The sequence below is a fragment of the Stegostoma tigrinum genome, chromosome 14 (genome assembly GCF_030684315.1).
Source record: "Stegostoma tigrinum isolate sSteTig4 chromosome 14, sSteTig4.hap1, whole genome shotgun sequence".
NCBI lineage: Eukaryota > Metazoa > Chordata > Chondrichthyes > Orectolobiformes > Stegostomatidae > Stegostoma > Stegostoma tigrinum.
In genome coordinates, this window is record NC_081367.1 from 64,320,148 (window position 1) to 64,334,737 (window position 14,590).

General features: G+C 41.5%; 1 protein-coding gene across 21 annotated transcripts in view; it reads right to left on the bottom strand.

Annotated features, from left to right (window-relative positions):
• Positions 1–1,032: 1,032 nt before the first annotated feature.
• mbnl1 (muscleblind-like splicing regulator 1) overlaps positions 1,033–14,590 on the bottom strand; it is a 782,985-nt gene continuing 769,427 nt past the window's right edge. For all 21 annotated transcript variants that reach the window (XM_048542667.2, XM_048542650.2, XM_048542652.2 and 18 more), the window contains 3 exons: positions 12,223–12,317; positions 9,934–10,009; positions 1,033–5,494 (listed from right to left, as the gene is read on the bottom strand). In XM_048542667.2, the coding sequence (XP_048398624.1) occupies positions 9,953–10,009; positions 12,223–12,317 (152 nt within the window). In that variant the 3' untranslated portion in view covers positions 1,033–5,494; positions 9,934–9,952. The remainder of the gene's footprint in view (positions 5,495–9,933; positions 10,010–12,222; positions 12,318–14,590) is intronic.

Below are 14,590 nucleotides of genomic sequence, written 5' to 3' on the forward strand. Positions count from 1 at the left end.
CCTTGTCGTTCACCATTCCAAATGGGAAATATAGCCCCATTCCTTCACAATTGCTGGGTCAAAATCCTGGAATTCCCCCCCTCCCCAACAAACAACATTGTGGGGCAACCCACAGCAGATGGATTACAGAGGTTCAAAGCAGTTCTCCACCACCTTCTCAAGGGCAACTAGGAACAAGTTATAAATGCTGGCCCAGCCGGCAACGAATGAATTAAAAAAAACACAATGGTGCTGGAGCTCAGCCAAGCATTCATTATGGGGCTATCTGGTCACTGTATCAACATAATCAGCTTGAACACAAGAAGATGAATTGTTGCTGCATATCTTATAGATGTTGTACATTGCTGTCACTGGGTTCAGTGATGGAAGGGGTATATGTTTAAGGATGGGCTACTGATCATGTGGCTGCTTTGTCCAGGATGTGCTGAACTTCTTTCATGTTCTTAAACTTAAGAATTTAAGGGCAGATTGAATAGAGGTGCCAAATCCTTAAGGGATCCAAACAAATAAATGAACAGTGACTATTTCCAGCTGTAGATAGGTCAGAACCAAAGGGCACATGTTTATGTTGATTGGCAAAAAATCTAGATGGGTAAAGAATTTGTTTACACATTGAGTTTAGATGGATTTGGAGTGCACTGCCTGAAAGGATGTTGCAGTAATTATCAGAAGCATATTGGATATCTGGTTGAAGGTAAATCAAATCTTGCAGGTCTATAAAGAAAGGTTTACATAAAGAGTGGGAGTAATTGGAGAGCTCAAAGGGATACCATGGGTATAATACGCTGAGGAGGCCATTCTTAACTTACTGGAGCATATAAAAATATCTCACTATTGAGTAAATGGTTCCATAACCATTTTACAGAGATGTGTCTGCAGCAGTGACAACTATTTCCTGGAGACTTTATTGCAATGCTCTCGGGCTAGTAAACCTCTAAACATCTCCATTTAGCAGGCATGAGAGCTTTTTATTTTCAAAGAAATCCATTAATTAGGGAAAACACGCCAGCCAGTTTGCTTTTTTTTGGTCAATTTCATCTTTATTTGTTTTTTTTAATTCCATACAGCAAGAATCAAAGATATAGCAGTAATAATAAAATAAGCCTGAAAAAACAATTGGCAGCCAAGGACAGAGTACATTATCTTGCCAACTACAAGCAGGAAAACAAAATAAAAAGTCTGTGATTACACAATAGTAAAACCAAGCCTCTGTCCTTTTCGCAGTTGTGACTACAGCCTTGCAAATTGGATACAACCCTCTCAACTGTTGATCGGTTGTTTCATCTGAACAACAGGAAGGTAAATTTTGAGTGGGTGGAGAGGAGTTGAGGGAGAGAGAGGTGCAGTTAAAAGACTGGAGGATTTTAAAACTGAATTTGTGTCCGCGTTTTGTCCTCCCTGTCCACAATGCTCACTCCTCCTCTCCCCTACTGAGGATTTGTTCCCTTCCTGAAGAGGGAAGCATTCCCCACCAAAAACTGATAGACTTTAAAAGCTGGGGCAAAACGTCAACTGGTTGCATTTAAGTGCCTCTGAGTCCAAACGGTATTCTCTTATTGTTCAAACAACAAATTTAAAAAAAGTGCTTTTGAATCGTTTTGGAAGGTGTATACTCAACTGCGAAAAGGAACAGGAATTGCAAGAGCAGTAAAATCATGTGGGCACCTGCTGTTTGGTTGATCTGTCCGTGATTAAACTGACATTTTTGTTTCTTAATTATTTGAACGTAAGTGTGGAGCCAGTTTAATATATATTTATATGTTTATATACGTACGTATGTATTTTATTTTCTGTGAGAAATACACCATCAAATTCAGTTTGCAGAACCTGTTCTGTTAGAGTCTAAAATACATTTTTTCCCTTCATTTCTCTTTTTTTTAAACAAAAGCTTCTAAACATGCAGTACATTTTTTAAAAAAGACTTTTAACTTTTTTTTGTTGTTGTATAGTGACGTGAAAATAGTTTTGTTTTCCAATGGTATGAACATTGGTATTTGATGTGCCTGCCCTGGTCCTAATGATCTGTGGCCAGACTTTGAACCTGTTCAATGTTTGTCAGTCATGAGCAGAGGAGAAAAGGGTGTGGTGGCATAGCCAGGGAGGTGAAATTTTATTTCTATCTGGCACTGGTGGGAATTACCATGGGATTGGGTGTGCAATGACTGCATGCGCCCATTTCTCTACGTCCTCTCCACTGCAGCAACAGAAACTGCTCTCTTTGATGTCGGGTACAAAGCAGGAGTCAGACAAGTTAAGACCATGTATTGCACTTCAATCCCATCTATTCCTCAATGGGTGGAATTGGGTTAAAATTGGGCACCACCCCTACACAGAGATCTCAGCGGGATGTCTATCATTCCAGCCAAAAAAAATCCTGGCAAACTACAAGCTGTTCACATTAAAGCAAAGCAATATTTTGCCATTTTTTTGGGTGGGGGTTGGGGGTCAAGGGTTATGAGGTGCTTACTCTGTGCCCATTATCAGTTTTTTTTTATATTTTTGCAAGCTTTTTTTTAAATTTTTAAATTTTTGTTCAGCCTGTCGTTTTAATTACCTTAACAAAATTCCTTGTTATTATAGACATTTTTTTTTATTCAAAATAAGATCTTACTATTTTACAGGTTTCCCTCTCTTGACTATGTACAGAAGTGCAAAAAGTCAACGTTCTTCCCGTAGGCCCGATCACTTTTTTTTCTCTAAAACTGCAGCATAATCAACCCTCAAGTGTTTGCACACACAACTCAGATTAATTCTCTTTTCTTATAAGTAAGCTTTGATTAATATTTGAATTTATGACATAAAAAAATCCCTTGATCTATTGATTATGCAGCTTCTATTTAAGAAGATTTGGATATTCAGACGAGGAGATCAAAGTATACTCAGAAAACAATATCTTACTATCCTCAAATGGTTACAGTAGAAAATAACTCAGTTCTAATATCTAGGAACTAGAGATTTCTGTAATGACTAATTACAAACAAAGTAAATCATTAAAATATTACACAATTGTCTGCCAGGATCGTTGCCATAGCAACAACTTAACTTCATACTACACAATGAAACATATCATTGTAAGATTTCCGTACAAAAGATCGTTGTTCTTGAATGCAAACAGGACTGAAGTAATGGTGACTGATGCTTGTAATCATGTCAGTACAATATAAATGAATCTTTAAGTCGTTGTGCTAATATGAATAATTAGATGACACTACACTTAATTCAAAGTTATGAGTATGTTATGAAGGAGAAAGGAGGGGAGTATCTTCATCATCATAAACATCTGGAAATTTTTAAACAGTGAATTCTGATAAACAGAAAAAAAACCTACCAACTAAAATATGAAAACAATATCTGACATTTCAACAGAATAAAAAATAAAAATGACTCTAATCTTAACGTATGTAAGAAACTACAAATTTAAACAAAGAAGGAAAAAGTAAGCAAGGTTTTAGCATGTTAAGTAACTTGAGTAAAAATTGAAATCTATCAGCTATGTGTTCTTAACAGGTTTGAAGTAACATTTAAAATGGGTTTCAACCCGTAATATATAATCTAAGGCTTTAATTGATGTACAGTACAATCAATAAAATCGATGCAACGGCCCCTTTTAAAATTATCAACTGCACCTTTCCAACTTTAACAAAAAACAAAACTCTTGCAGTGAGTCTGGAAGTATGGACAAGTTCTAGAATTGAACCTTCACTTCTTCCATTGTGATGAGGATACCTTTAGTAACCTGGCCCCACTACAGCAGTTGATCCACCTGTTGCTGAACTACCTCTTTAACAAGCTGCAGAAAAGAAAAAGAGAAAATATTCCTATCGGGAAAATAAAAATAAGGAATTCCTTTGGATGAACTCATTAAAAGTACACAACTAAATTTTTTTTTGTTCTTTTTTGTTTCGTTTTTTTTCCTTGAAGGCTTTCTAAGGCTAAATGCAATAATTTGAAAAAAATCACATATAAAATTCACCCAGATACATATCCCACCCTGGTGCTACTTTTAACAAATATCTTGATTTTCATTAATATTTTGGTTTTAACATGCATCTTAATGACAGTGCTTTGTTCGGTATCTAGCTTAGAGTCACTTTTCTTTAGTTCACCTGTTTATGTACATGTGTGACTGCAGTGAGACATTCAGCATAAAACAAGTTTCCATCTCCATGGAGTTTTTTTATAGTCTTTATTGACTTTTGGTTCTGTTTTCTTGGACAGAGGGTAAAATAAAGATACTGGGGCAAATTAAAACTGCACAAACGTGGCTCGCCTTTCCAAATCCCTGAAACATGGCACTTTGCTTGGCATTTATGTAAAGAGGTTTCTTTCTCCCAAGAGTTGACTTGTTGCCAATCTGTGTGGCCAAGTGGCATCAAGGAGAATCCATTTTGGCCATGTGTGGTTATGAGATTAAGTTTCATTTACGTTGATTAATATGGTAGATATTAATATGATAGAACTTAATATTAAGTCTCAGTGGAACATTAGTCTGAAACATTTCCCCTTCTTTATAAAACAAAATTATAATCTTATTTACTGTGTGCTATTTTATTTGCTCTGGAGTAAAGATGCCATTTTGGAAACAGCTTTGGCATATATGGTAAAGTAACAAAATGTGTGGCACTGTCCAAATTTACTGAACTTTAGCAAGTTTGAAACATTTGGAATCAGATAATTTCTTTAACACTGCAAAAATAATACTTCAAGGTTAGATGTACAGTCTTGTATGGCACCTAACATGTACCCCCCCCCCCACACATTTATGACACAGTATTTAAAGCGACAGTACGCTTTAAACAGAAGTGTTCATTTTTTGCCCAGCACATTCATCTCTGTCCATTGCCCCTTTAAATCTTTCTCACATTCCACTAGAAAATAGCCTCAATACAGAACACTGTGCATGCACAACTGACTCTTGATGAAAATGGTAGAATAGTATTTTTTTTTAAATACAAGGTGCACCATATTTGTGTTTTTTTTCTTATTTTCTCCATTTTTTTTGTAAACTTGAAGGAAAACCATTTAAACCTAACATCAAAATGATCTGCATGGTTCATAGGCGTACCAGTACATACTGCATACTAAAGTGAACAAGTTTACCTTTCCACTGAGAGAGGGGGGTCGGGGGGCGTTTGGGAGGGAGAAAGAGACAAGACGCGTGAAGGAAATGGGGGAGTCATTTATGCATATATCTCGGATCCTATGCATAACACAGTACTGAGTAAAGGCAGATGATGTTGCACAGTAGATTACTTATCCTCAGCTTTACTCTCGGTGGAATATACAGGGTACATAAGTCTCAGTGTGCGGTGATCTTTTTGACACTTCCTTCCGGATAACCATACTTCCATTTCATTAGCATGCAAAAGGTGGAAAGGCTTCCGGCTGAGGGACTGAGGGAGGGGTTGAGTAGAAGATGGTGGTATTTACAGAATGGCTGTTGACCCTTGCCCTGTAATGGTGTTCCAGCACACTGTCATTTCTTCACGCTGATCTGAACATGGAAGAGAAAGAAGACAGTGAGTTAGTTCCTGGCTGGCTTTAACTTGGAAGATGTCTCCCTGGTCCAAGTGACCCACAGGCTGTAAATGGCTTGGCCTGGTTGAGAGGTTGAGGTCCCTCTCCACAGACTTCTCCCTGTATTCACTCAGGTACAAGCCTGGGATAATCTGCACAAATATCCTCATGGACAATCCAGGCTGCCCATGAAAGGAACAGAATATCTTTATTTACATATCTCCTTCGTCACTGAATCCATGCAGTATGGAAACAGGTCATTCAGCCCATCAAGTCTTTATTGGTCAGAGCATTGAGAATAGGAGTTGGGAAATCAATTACAGGACATTGGTTCAGCCACTTTTGGAGTAATGCATGCAATTCTGGTCTCCCTCCCATAGAAAGGATGTTGTGAAACTAGGAAGGATCCAGAAAAGATTTACGAGGATGTTACCAGGGTTGGAGGGTTTGAGCTATAGGGAGAGGCTGATTTGGCTGGGGCCATTTTCCCTGGAGCATTAGAGGGTGACGGGATGGAGGTCGGGGGGGGGGGGGGGGGGAACCTTATAGAGGTTTATAGAATCATGAAGGGTATGGACAGGGTAAATAGGCAAGGTCTTTTCCCCGAGGTGGGGAAGTTAAAACTACAGGGCATAGGTTTAAGGTGAGAGGGAAAGATATAAAAGGGGCTGAAGGGGAAACGTTTTCACACAGAGGGTGGTGTGAGTGTGGAATGAGCTGCCAGAGGAAGTGGTGGAGGCTGGTACAATTACAACGTTTAAAAGGCATCTGGATGAGTACATGAATGGGAAGGGTTTAGAGGGATATGGGCCAAACACTGGCAAATGGGACTAGGTTTACATAGGATATCTGGTCGGCATGGACAAGTTGACCCGAAGGGTCTGTTTCCACGCTGTATATCTCTGTGACTCAAGAATTCTTTACCGCCTCCTCCAAAGAAAATCCCTGCCAGGCCCACTGCCTACCTTACTCCTGTAACCCTGCCATTCACATGGCTAATCCACCTAGCTTGCACATCCCTGGACACAATGGACTATTTAGCATGGTCGATCCAATTAACTTGCACATCTTTGGACCATGGGAGGAAACCAAAGCACCTTTAGGAAACCCATGCACACATGGGGAGAACATGCAAACTCGACACAATCGCCCAAGGGTGGAATTTGAACCCAGATCCCTGGCGCTGTGGGTCAGCAGAGCTAACCACTGAGCCATCATGCCGCCTCATGGAAAGAAAAAAATCTTAATATCCTGAACTGATGAAGAATCACTGGACTCAAGATGCTAACTCTGCTTTCTTTCCACAAATGCTGCCACACCGACTGAGTTTTTCCAGCAATTTCTATTTTTGTTTCTGATTTCCAGCATCTGTAGTTCCTGGGATATTTTCCCCCTTAATTTCTCGCTTAGATTTGGAAGAAGAGACAGTATCTATTTAAATTGAACTTAAAACCATTCAAGTGCACTTGAAAAATTATTTTTCACTGGAATTAATGAACAATTTGCACTTCAGGCAAATTACAGTCCTAAAACTAATTGATATTTAGTTAAGCCTGATGTCAGGGTGGCATGGTGGCTCAGTGGTTAGCACTGCAGCCTCACAGCGCCAGGGACCCAGGTTCGATTCCAGCCTCGGGCGACTGTCTGTGTGGAGTTTGCACATTCTCCCCGTGTCTGCGTGGGTTTCCTCTGGGTGCTCCGGTTTCCTCTCACAGTCCGAAGATGTGCAGGCTAGTTGGATTGGCCATGCTAAATTGCCCGTAGCGTTCAGGGGCAAGTGGGTTATAAGGGAATGTGTCTGGGTGGGATGGTTCAAAGGGCAGTGTGGACTTGTTGGGCCGAAGGGCCTGTTTCCACATTGTAGGGAATCTAATCTAATTAATCCCTTACCATAGATCACCACCATGGATAATCTGGTCCCTGATCTCACATTTGTGTTATGGTGGCTTCTCTTTTCATACTTTCTACAGACTTGAGTTTGAAGTGTTGTACCTATCTGAAATTTATTTTTTTAAAAGAGGTCAATGAAAGGACAGTCAAACCTATTTTTGAAGCAATACATTTCTCAAAAGTCCCGCGACAACTGCTTGTCTATTTCCCACTCTCTTGCTTGGTTTACAATTGCCAGGTTGCAGCTTCAACTTTGGAGATCGTTTGGGCTTCTTTAGTCAGTAGCCAGCCTTGGAAGGAAGGAGCTTCCCAGCTCAGCTCTCCTATTTCTGAAAGCACACTCTCATTGCTACACCTGCCCCTACACCTCCCCCCTCACCCCCATCTCAGGCCCCCAAGAAAGCCTTCCACATTAAACAGACGTTCACCTGCACGTCCACTAATTTGGTCTATTGTATCTGCTGTCCCCGATGTGGCCTCCTCTACATCGGGGGAACTAAGCGGAGGCTTGGAGGCCGCTTTGTGGAGTACCTACACTCGGTGACAAACGATAACACCTCCCAGTCGCGAACCACTTAAACTCCCCTCCCACTCCCTGGACGACATGTCCATCCTGGGCCTCCTCCAGTGCACAACAGTGCCACCCGAAGGCTGGAGGAACAGCACCTCATATTCTGCCTGGGAACCCTGCAGCCCAATGGTCTCAATCTGGATTTTACAAGCTTCAAAATCTCCCCTCCCCCGACCTCATCCCAAGTCCAGCCCCCAACTTGTTCCCGCCCCCTTGACCTGTCTGTCTTCTCTCCCACCGACCCACCCCTCCCTCCTCACTGACCAATCCTCACCCCAACTCCCTACCTACTAGCCTCATCCCTGCCTCCTTGACCTGTCTGTCTTCTCTCCATCTGTCTACTCCACTATCCACCCTCTCTGCATTTATTTCAGAGCCCCCTTCCCCTCCCCGATTTCTGAAGAAGGGTCCAGACCTGAAACGTCTGTTTTCCTGCTCCTCTGATGCTGCCTGGCCTGCTATGTTCATCCAGCTCCACAATGTGTTATCTCTTATGGTGTGTACCTGGAGCCCCAGTCCAGTCCGAACCCTGATATTACTTTCTTTTTATTCCTTCACAAGATTCTAGCCTCCGGGTGCTCCAGTTTCCTCCCACAGCCTGAAGATGTGCAGGTTAGGTGGATTGGCCATGCTCAATTGCTCATAGTGTCCGGGGATGTGTGGGCAAGGTGGATTAGTCATGGTAAATGTGAGGTTATGGGGATAGAGTGGGGCAGTAGTGGGTGGGATTCTCTTCGGAGGGTCGGCGCAGACTTCATGGGCTGAATGGCCTCTTTCTGCACAGTAGGAATTCTATGTATATAAATTAATTCCATGTAAGCTCCCCAATAACCCAGAATATTCCAAAATCCAGAAATAACTTGACTCTAGGCTGGAGAAGTTACAGTGTGTTAACTGGGGAAATATGAGGTTACATAGCTTGGTAGGGAAAACAGAGGAGTTGAATATTATTTAAAAGGAAAAAGACTGCAAAAAGCCACAGGGCAGAGAGATTTCAGAGCCCTTGTCTGTGAATCACTAAAAGTTAGCAGGTAAGTTCAGGGAGTGATTGGGAAGGCAAACAGAATGCAGACCTTTACTTCAAATGGAATGCAGCATAAAAGTAGGGAGGCTTGCTGATTCTTCACAGGGGACTATTTAAAGCTGGATTATGATGAACAGTTTTGTTTTCCTTATCTAAGGCAAGATATCGTATTCGTGGAGGTGCTGATGTTGGACTGGGGTGGACGAGGTCAGAAGTCACACAACACCAGGTTATAGTCCAACAGGGTTATTTGAAAAACACAAGCTTTTGAAATGTAACCCCTTCATCAGGTGAAGTGAGAATGTAACCCCTTCATCAGGTGAAGTGAGAAAGAAGCACACAGAACGACATACTGGCATTGGAGGCAGTCCAGAGAGGGTTTCCTGGGCTAATGCCAGGTATGGAGGGACTGTCTTACGAGGTGAGATTGAGTAAGTTTGGCCTGTATTCAATGGAATTTAAAAGAAGAAGAGGTAACCTTATTGAAACATCCAAGATTCTTGGAGCACTTGACAGGGTAGATGTGGAAAGGGTGTTTCCCTTTTGGTAGAATCTAGGACAAGAGGGAATATTCTCAGAATAAGGGGTCATATATATAAGACAGAACAGGAAGAATTTTGCCTCTCAGAGGGTGTTGAGTCTGTGGAATTCTTTACTGCTCCTAAGGCTGTGTCAGTTAAGTGCATTCAAAGCAAAGATAGATACATTTCTAATCTGTGTGGCAATCAAGGCTTATAGTGAAAAGGCAGGAAATGGATTTCAGCAATGTCAAGTCAGTCATGATCTCACTGAATGGCACAGCAGAGGCAATGGGCTGAATGGCCTATTTCTGCTTCTACTTTTTATGGTTATTTCACCGCAAGAATTAATAGTTTCAAAGATATCACATTTGTTCAAAAGAAACAAAAAGAAAACAAAATCGGATACTCACTGTTCGACCTGAAGATTTTCTACATCTGAGTAACGTACTTATGGCTAGTCAGATGATCTACAGATATTATGGGCATCTGTGTGAAAGGAAATAGCACTCCAGTTAGTATCATGGTTCATTCAAGATATTCAATAAATCTGTTTAACGTTGAGGCCGTACAAAAAGTCCACAGTCGTGCTCCAAGGCAATTGATGTCCTTCAGTGACTGAGCAATGACAAGTCAGTGTAAGTCTAACACAGTCACTGTTGTTTGAATTTGTATTTAGATTGGAAATGGGTCAAAACTAAATCATCAGATTTATGACTCCGCAACTTTAAATAGATGTTAACAGCTAACATTTCTTTATTTGTTATTCACAGATTCATGAACTGCACTGCAGAGTAAATAATGTCTAACAGTTACCATTTTAAAAGCAGCAATAATAAACTTCTTCTCTGACAGGCCTTCATGAAATATGTACTTCCAGAAACAGAATTACTGGTTCAGTGTTTTGCTCTGCCATTTGGGGTTTTAAAATCGCATCATAGGCATCTTTTTCCAAGTAATTCCGCCAATGCTACATTGCCATTTGAGACACTAAGCTCCACAGACCAGGTCGATTTTAGATTCAATTTGTTTGACCTGCTTTCAGATAGCCACTTTCAGTCAGCACAGAAACGCTGATCCTCTAGGCAAGAGAACAGTGCCTTGGTCACCATCTCATTACTTCCACCAGAGGCTGTGTGCAAACTGGGTGTGAGGTCACGTTAGGATTGGCCATGTCCTTCCTATCTGAATAGTCTAGCACACTCTATACTTGAGCACTGTGCCAGGAGTCACATAGATGTGGAGGAAGTCTTAGCAGTGATAGATGAGATTGATGGGTGATACTGGGCCTACAGTGCTGCTGACCAATCTGATTGACCATCAGCACTCTCAGGCAGGGCTTCCAGTCTTTGAAGGTCGGCAGTCTCACACTACAATAATTAATTCCCAAGCCCCTGTCCAGTGCATCCACCCTGCAGTGCACCCAGAACCCATGTCGCTGAGGTGCCAGCTGACTTTCAAGCTTGATGAGGCAGCGTGGCAGGGTCGGGCGGCATTGATGTAGCTGGGGTATCTTCCTTCCCTACCAGCACTCTGCATCCCCAATAAAATTCATCTGTTTGTCATTTTGGCCCTGGTCATTTACCAACATCAGATCTACCAAAATCTTCTTTCTATGCGAAAATACTGATCAAGGAAGTCATTCTGGACATGTTTGATAAATTCATCCCCTCTCTTTCCCTTGACCATAACATTATTTATCCAAATATTGATTGGGATAGAGTCTCTTGATGTCATCACTCTACACATCCTGCACATCTCTCATTAACCCACAGATTTACTCCACTGTCTCTGTTTCTCTTGTCATGGAGAAACTATAGAACACTCACAGTCATATATTTGTTATTACCAAGGCATCACACTCCTGTGAGATTATTTGTGTGTTTTGCTCCTTAATCCTACTGACCACCTCTTTGTCTACCTGCATTATAAGCCTGGTTTTGTACTCTTGATAACACTCCTTAGTCTGTTCCTATGCAATATGGTGCTACTTCCTTCTCTGGTATGGCCCAACAATCTCACTTAGGCAGCACATTATACACCTATCCTTTGGCATACTGGGATAATTTTAACCTTTGCCAGTTTTGAGTGAGGTACATAAGTGGTGTATCATTCACCTCACACTTTTACTCAAAGCTTAAGGCCCCAATCGACAGCAATACCTTGGAAGGACTACAGTACAGAAACAACTGAAACACACTGAAACCACACCCAGAATCTCCCAGTATTTTCAATCTTACACAAAATGCCGGACATTTTTGATTTTCCACTCAACCTATTCAGCGATAAGATTACATACCTATGGCACAGGTCTGATTTCAAGCTTGGTCTCCTGGCTCAGAGGTAGGGACACTACCATTGCAACTATGCAGAGATAGAACATAGAACAGGACAGGCCCTTTGGCCCACAATGTTGTGCCAAAATTTTACCCTAAATGTAAGGTCTATCTAACCTCCAACCCTACCTTGGACTACCTTATATCATTACACACCTCTGGCACAGGTTGAACTTCAAGCTTGGCGTCCTGGCTCAATGGTAGGGACACGGCACTACAGCAGGAGGGTCAAAGGCCAGACACTTTAACCTTGAGTTCCCACTGCAGTTTGTCAAGGACAAGAACCAAAAGGAAAGCAGACCTTTTCTCAAAAGACATTATGTTTACCACGCTGCTATAGAGACAAGAGTAACCAAAGGAGCAAACCTGGTTGGCGTTGGCTGTAGCCGCAAAGGGAACACTTGTGGCGGATGTCGTTGCTGCGGATACTGCCGCAGGGTTGGCACCGTGCATCATGGGTACTTTTTTGTCAAAGCGGGAGCCGAGAGGCAGAGTGACGGAGACGAATTTCGGAGCAAGCATGGAGGAGGGGTGGTGTTGATGAGGAAAGGAGGAGGTGAAATAATTCCATGGCAACATGCAGAGTTAGTTAACATGGCAGCAAACCAGGTTGAGTACCCCAGCAAGCATTTAAAGAGGAAGATAAAACAAAGAACGGACGGGGAGCAAGGGAAGGAAAATGAAAGGAGAGGTGTGTTGGGGTGAATTGGGTAAAAGAAGACGATTGAGCGGAGATAAGGAAGACGGAAAAAGCAAGCAGATGAGAGGAAAAAGTAAAATGAATATAAAACCAAAAGGGGAGAGAAGAGGAAAATTGCTTATTAAGAACAACATTGAGATAAATCAATGCAACAAGCTCATAAAAGAAAATTAATATTATCCACCACTCAGAGAGAAATAACAAGTTGGATTATATTACATAATATCAAAGAAGTTCAGAGTCATGCTTTAATCTAAATATTCAAACATTTAATTAAGCTACAACAGTCATTAAAAGAAATCCAAAGCTATCCATTATTGCAAAGCGACATCTGTAAACTTTTTACTGCTTCATAATCATTAATAGAATAATTTTAAAAAGCTAACATTATGCAACAAGAGCTTTAATAATTGTCAAGACCTTAGCAGTGAGAAATACAGTCCCTTCCAAGTCCACTCGCTCATATATGGAACAGAAATTGAACAGAACTGCTGGCCAATTGGTGACTTCAATTCAATTGACAACTTCAATGATTAACTTCAGAAATATTAACTCAAGAGATTCCAGATCTTGGGTACAGACATTGTGCATAGAGGTTGGCATTGAGGTGAGGGTGGAGAGGGAAAATAAACTCCATGTCATTTAAAGGAGCAGCTTGACCATTAAAGGCGAGGTTCTGTGTTGGTGACAATGCAACATGGCACTGGTAGCTCAGTCATCACTTACAGACCATCCCTAATTACCCTATAGATGGTTTGGCAAACTGCCTTCTGAAACTGTTGGTAGACCTTGGGGTATAGGTACACCCACAGTGCTTTTAGGGAGTGAGTTAAAGTATTTTGACTCAATGCTAGTGAAAGAATGGTATTACGTAGTTACAGGTCAAGATATCAACAAACTACATAAAGGCGTACACAGGGCAGATACAGGTAAGGAGGTCTGTGGTTTGGGTGGGAACTTGTAGCCAGCGATGTTACTGTGTATCTGCTGCTCTTGTTCTTCCAGGTGTTGGAGGTCACATGTTTGAAAGGTGCTGCCAGAGGAGCTTTGGTGAGTTGCTGTAATGAAACTTGCTGATGACACACACTGCTACTATTGTCCATGAGTGGTGAATGGAGTGAACGTTAAAGGAGTGCATAGGGTGCTATGCAAGTGTAATGCTTTGTCGTGGATGCTTCACGAGTGTTGTTAGAGCTGCACTCCTCCACGCAAGTGGAGATATTCCATTACAATCCTGACTTGTGCCTTGCAATAGGGAACAAGATTTGGGGAGTAAGGAAGTGAGTTATTCACTGCAGGATTCCTAACCTAGCCTCTCACCTGTTGTTGCAGCCTTTGTATTTAAATGGCCGGTCTAGTTCAGTTTCAGGTCAACAGCAAGCAGTAGGATATTGATAGTGAGGGAATCTACAACAGTAATGAAACTGAATGACAAGGGGCAGTGGTTAGTTTGTCTCTCATTGGAGATGGTCACTGACTGGCATTTCTGGCATGAATGTTACTTGACAATTATCAGTCCAAACCTGGATACTGTCCAGCTGTTGCTGCCTTTGTGCAATGGAAATGCCCTGATTATTGTGAATGTCTCTATAAGTCTACGGTAAAGATATTTTGACAATGCCTTGGGAAAGCAAACACTGTCACACAAAACATTTCCCTTTGTCAGGTCAAGGGGTGCAGTTCCAAAATGGGTTTTTTTTGGGGTTCAGCGAGATCCTGAAACTGAGGGATGTCTGAAGAAAAGATGAGCAACTGAGGCTGTCCAAAAACAGATCGCAATGCAATATGAAGCATTCCAAAATGATCCATGGGAAAGACGAGAAGAATCTCATCTAGAAGGTGTGGCCTGAAAAGGTGCTGGAATCAGATTCAAAACCATCTTTTAGAAGGAAATTGGCTTAAGGAAACAGTGAGGGAATGGGGAGAATTGACTGTCTCTTTCAAACAGACACGATGGGAAGACTGGTCTCCTTCTATGGTGTAAGATTCCATGATCGTACACTATTCCACTTTTTGAATGAGAGTTATGATGAG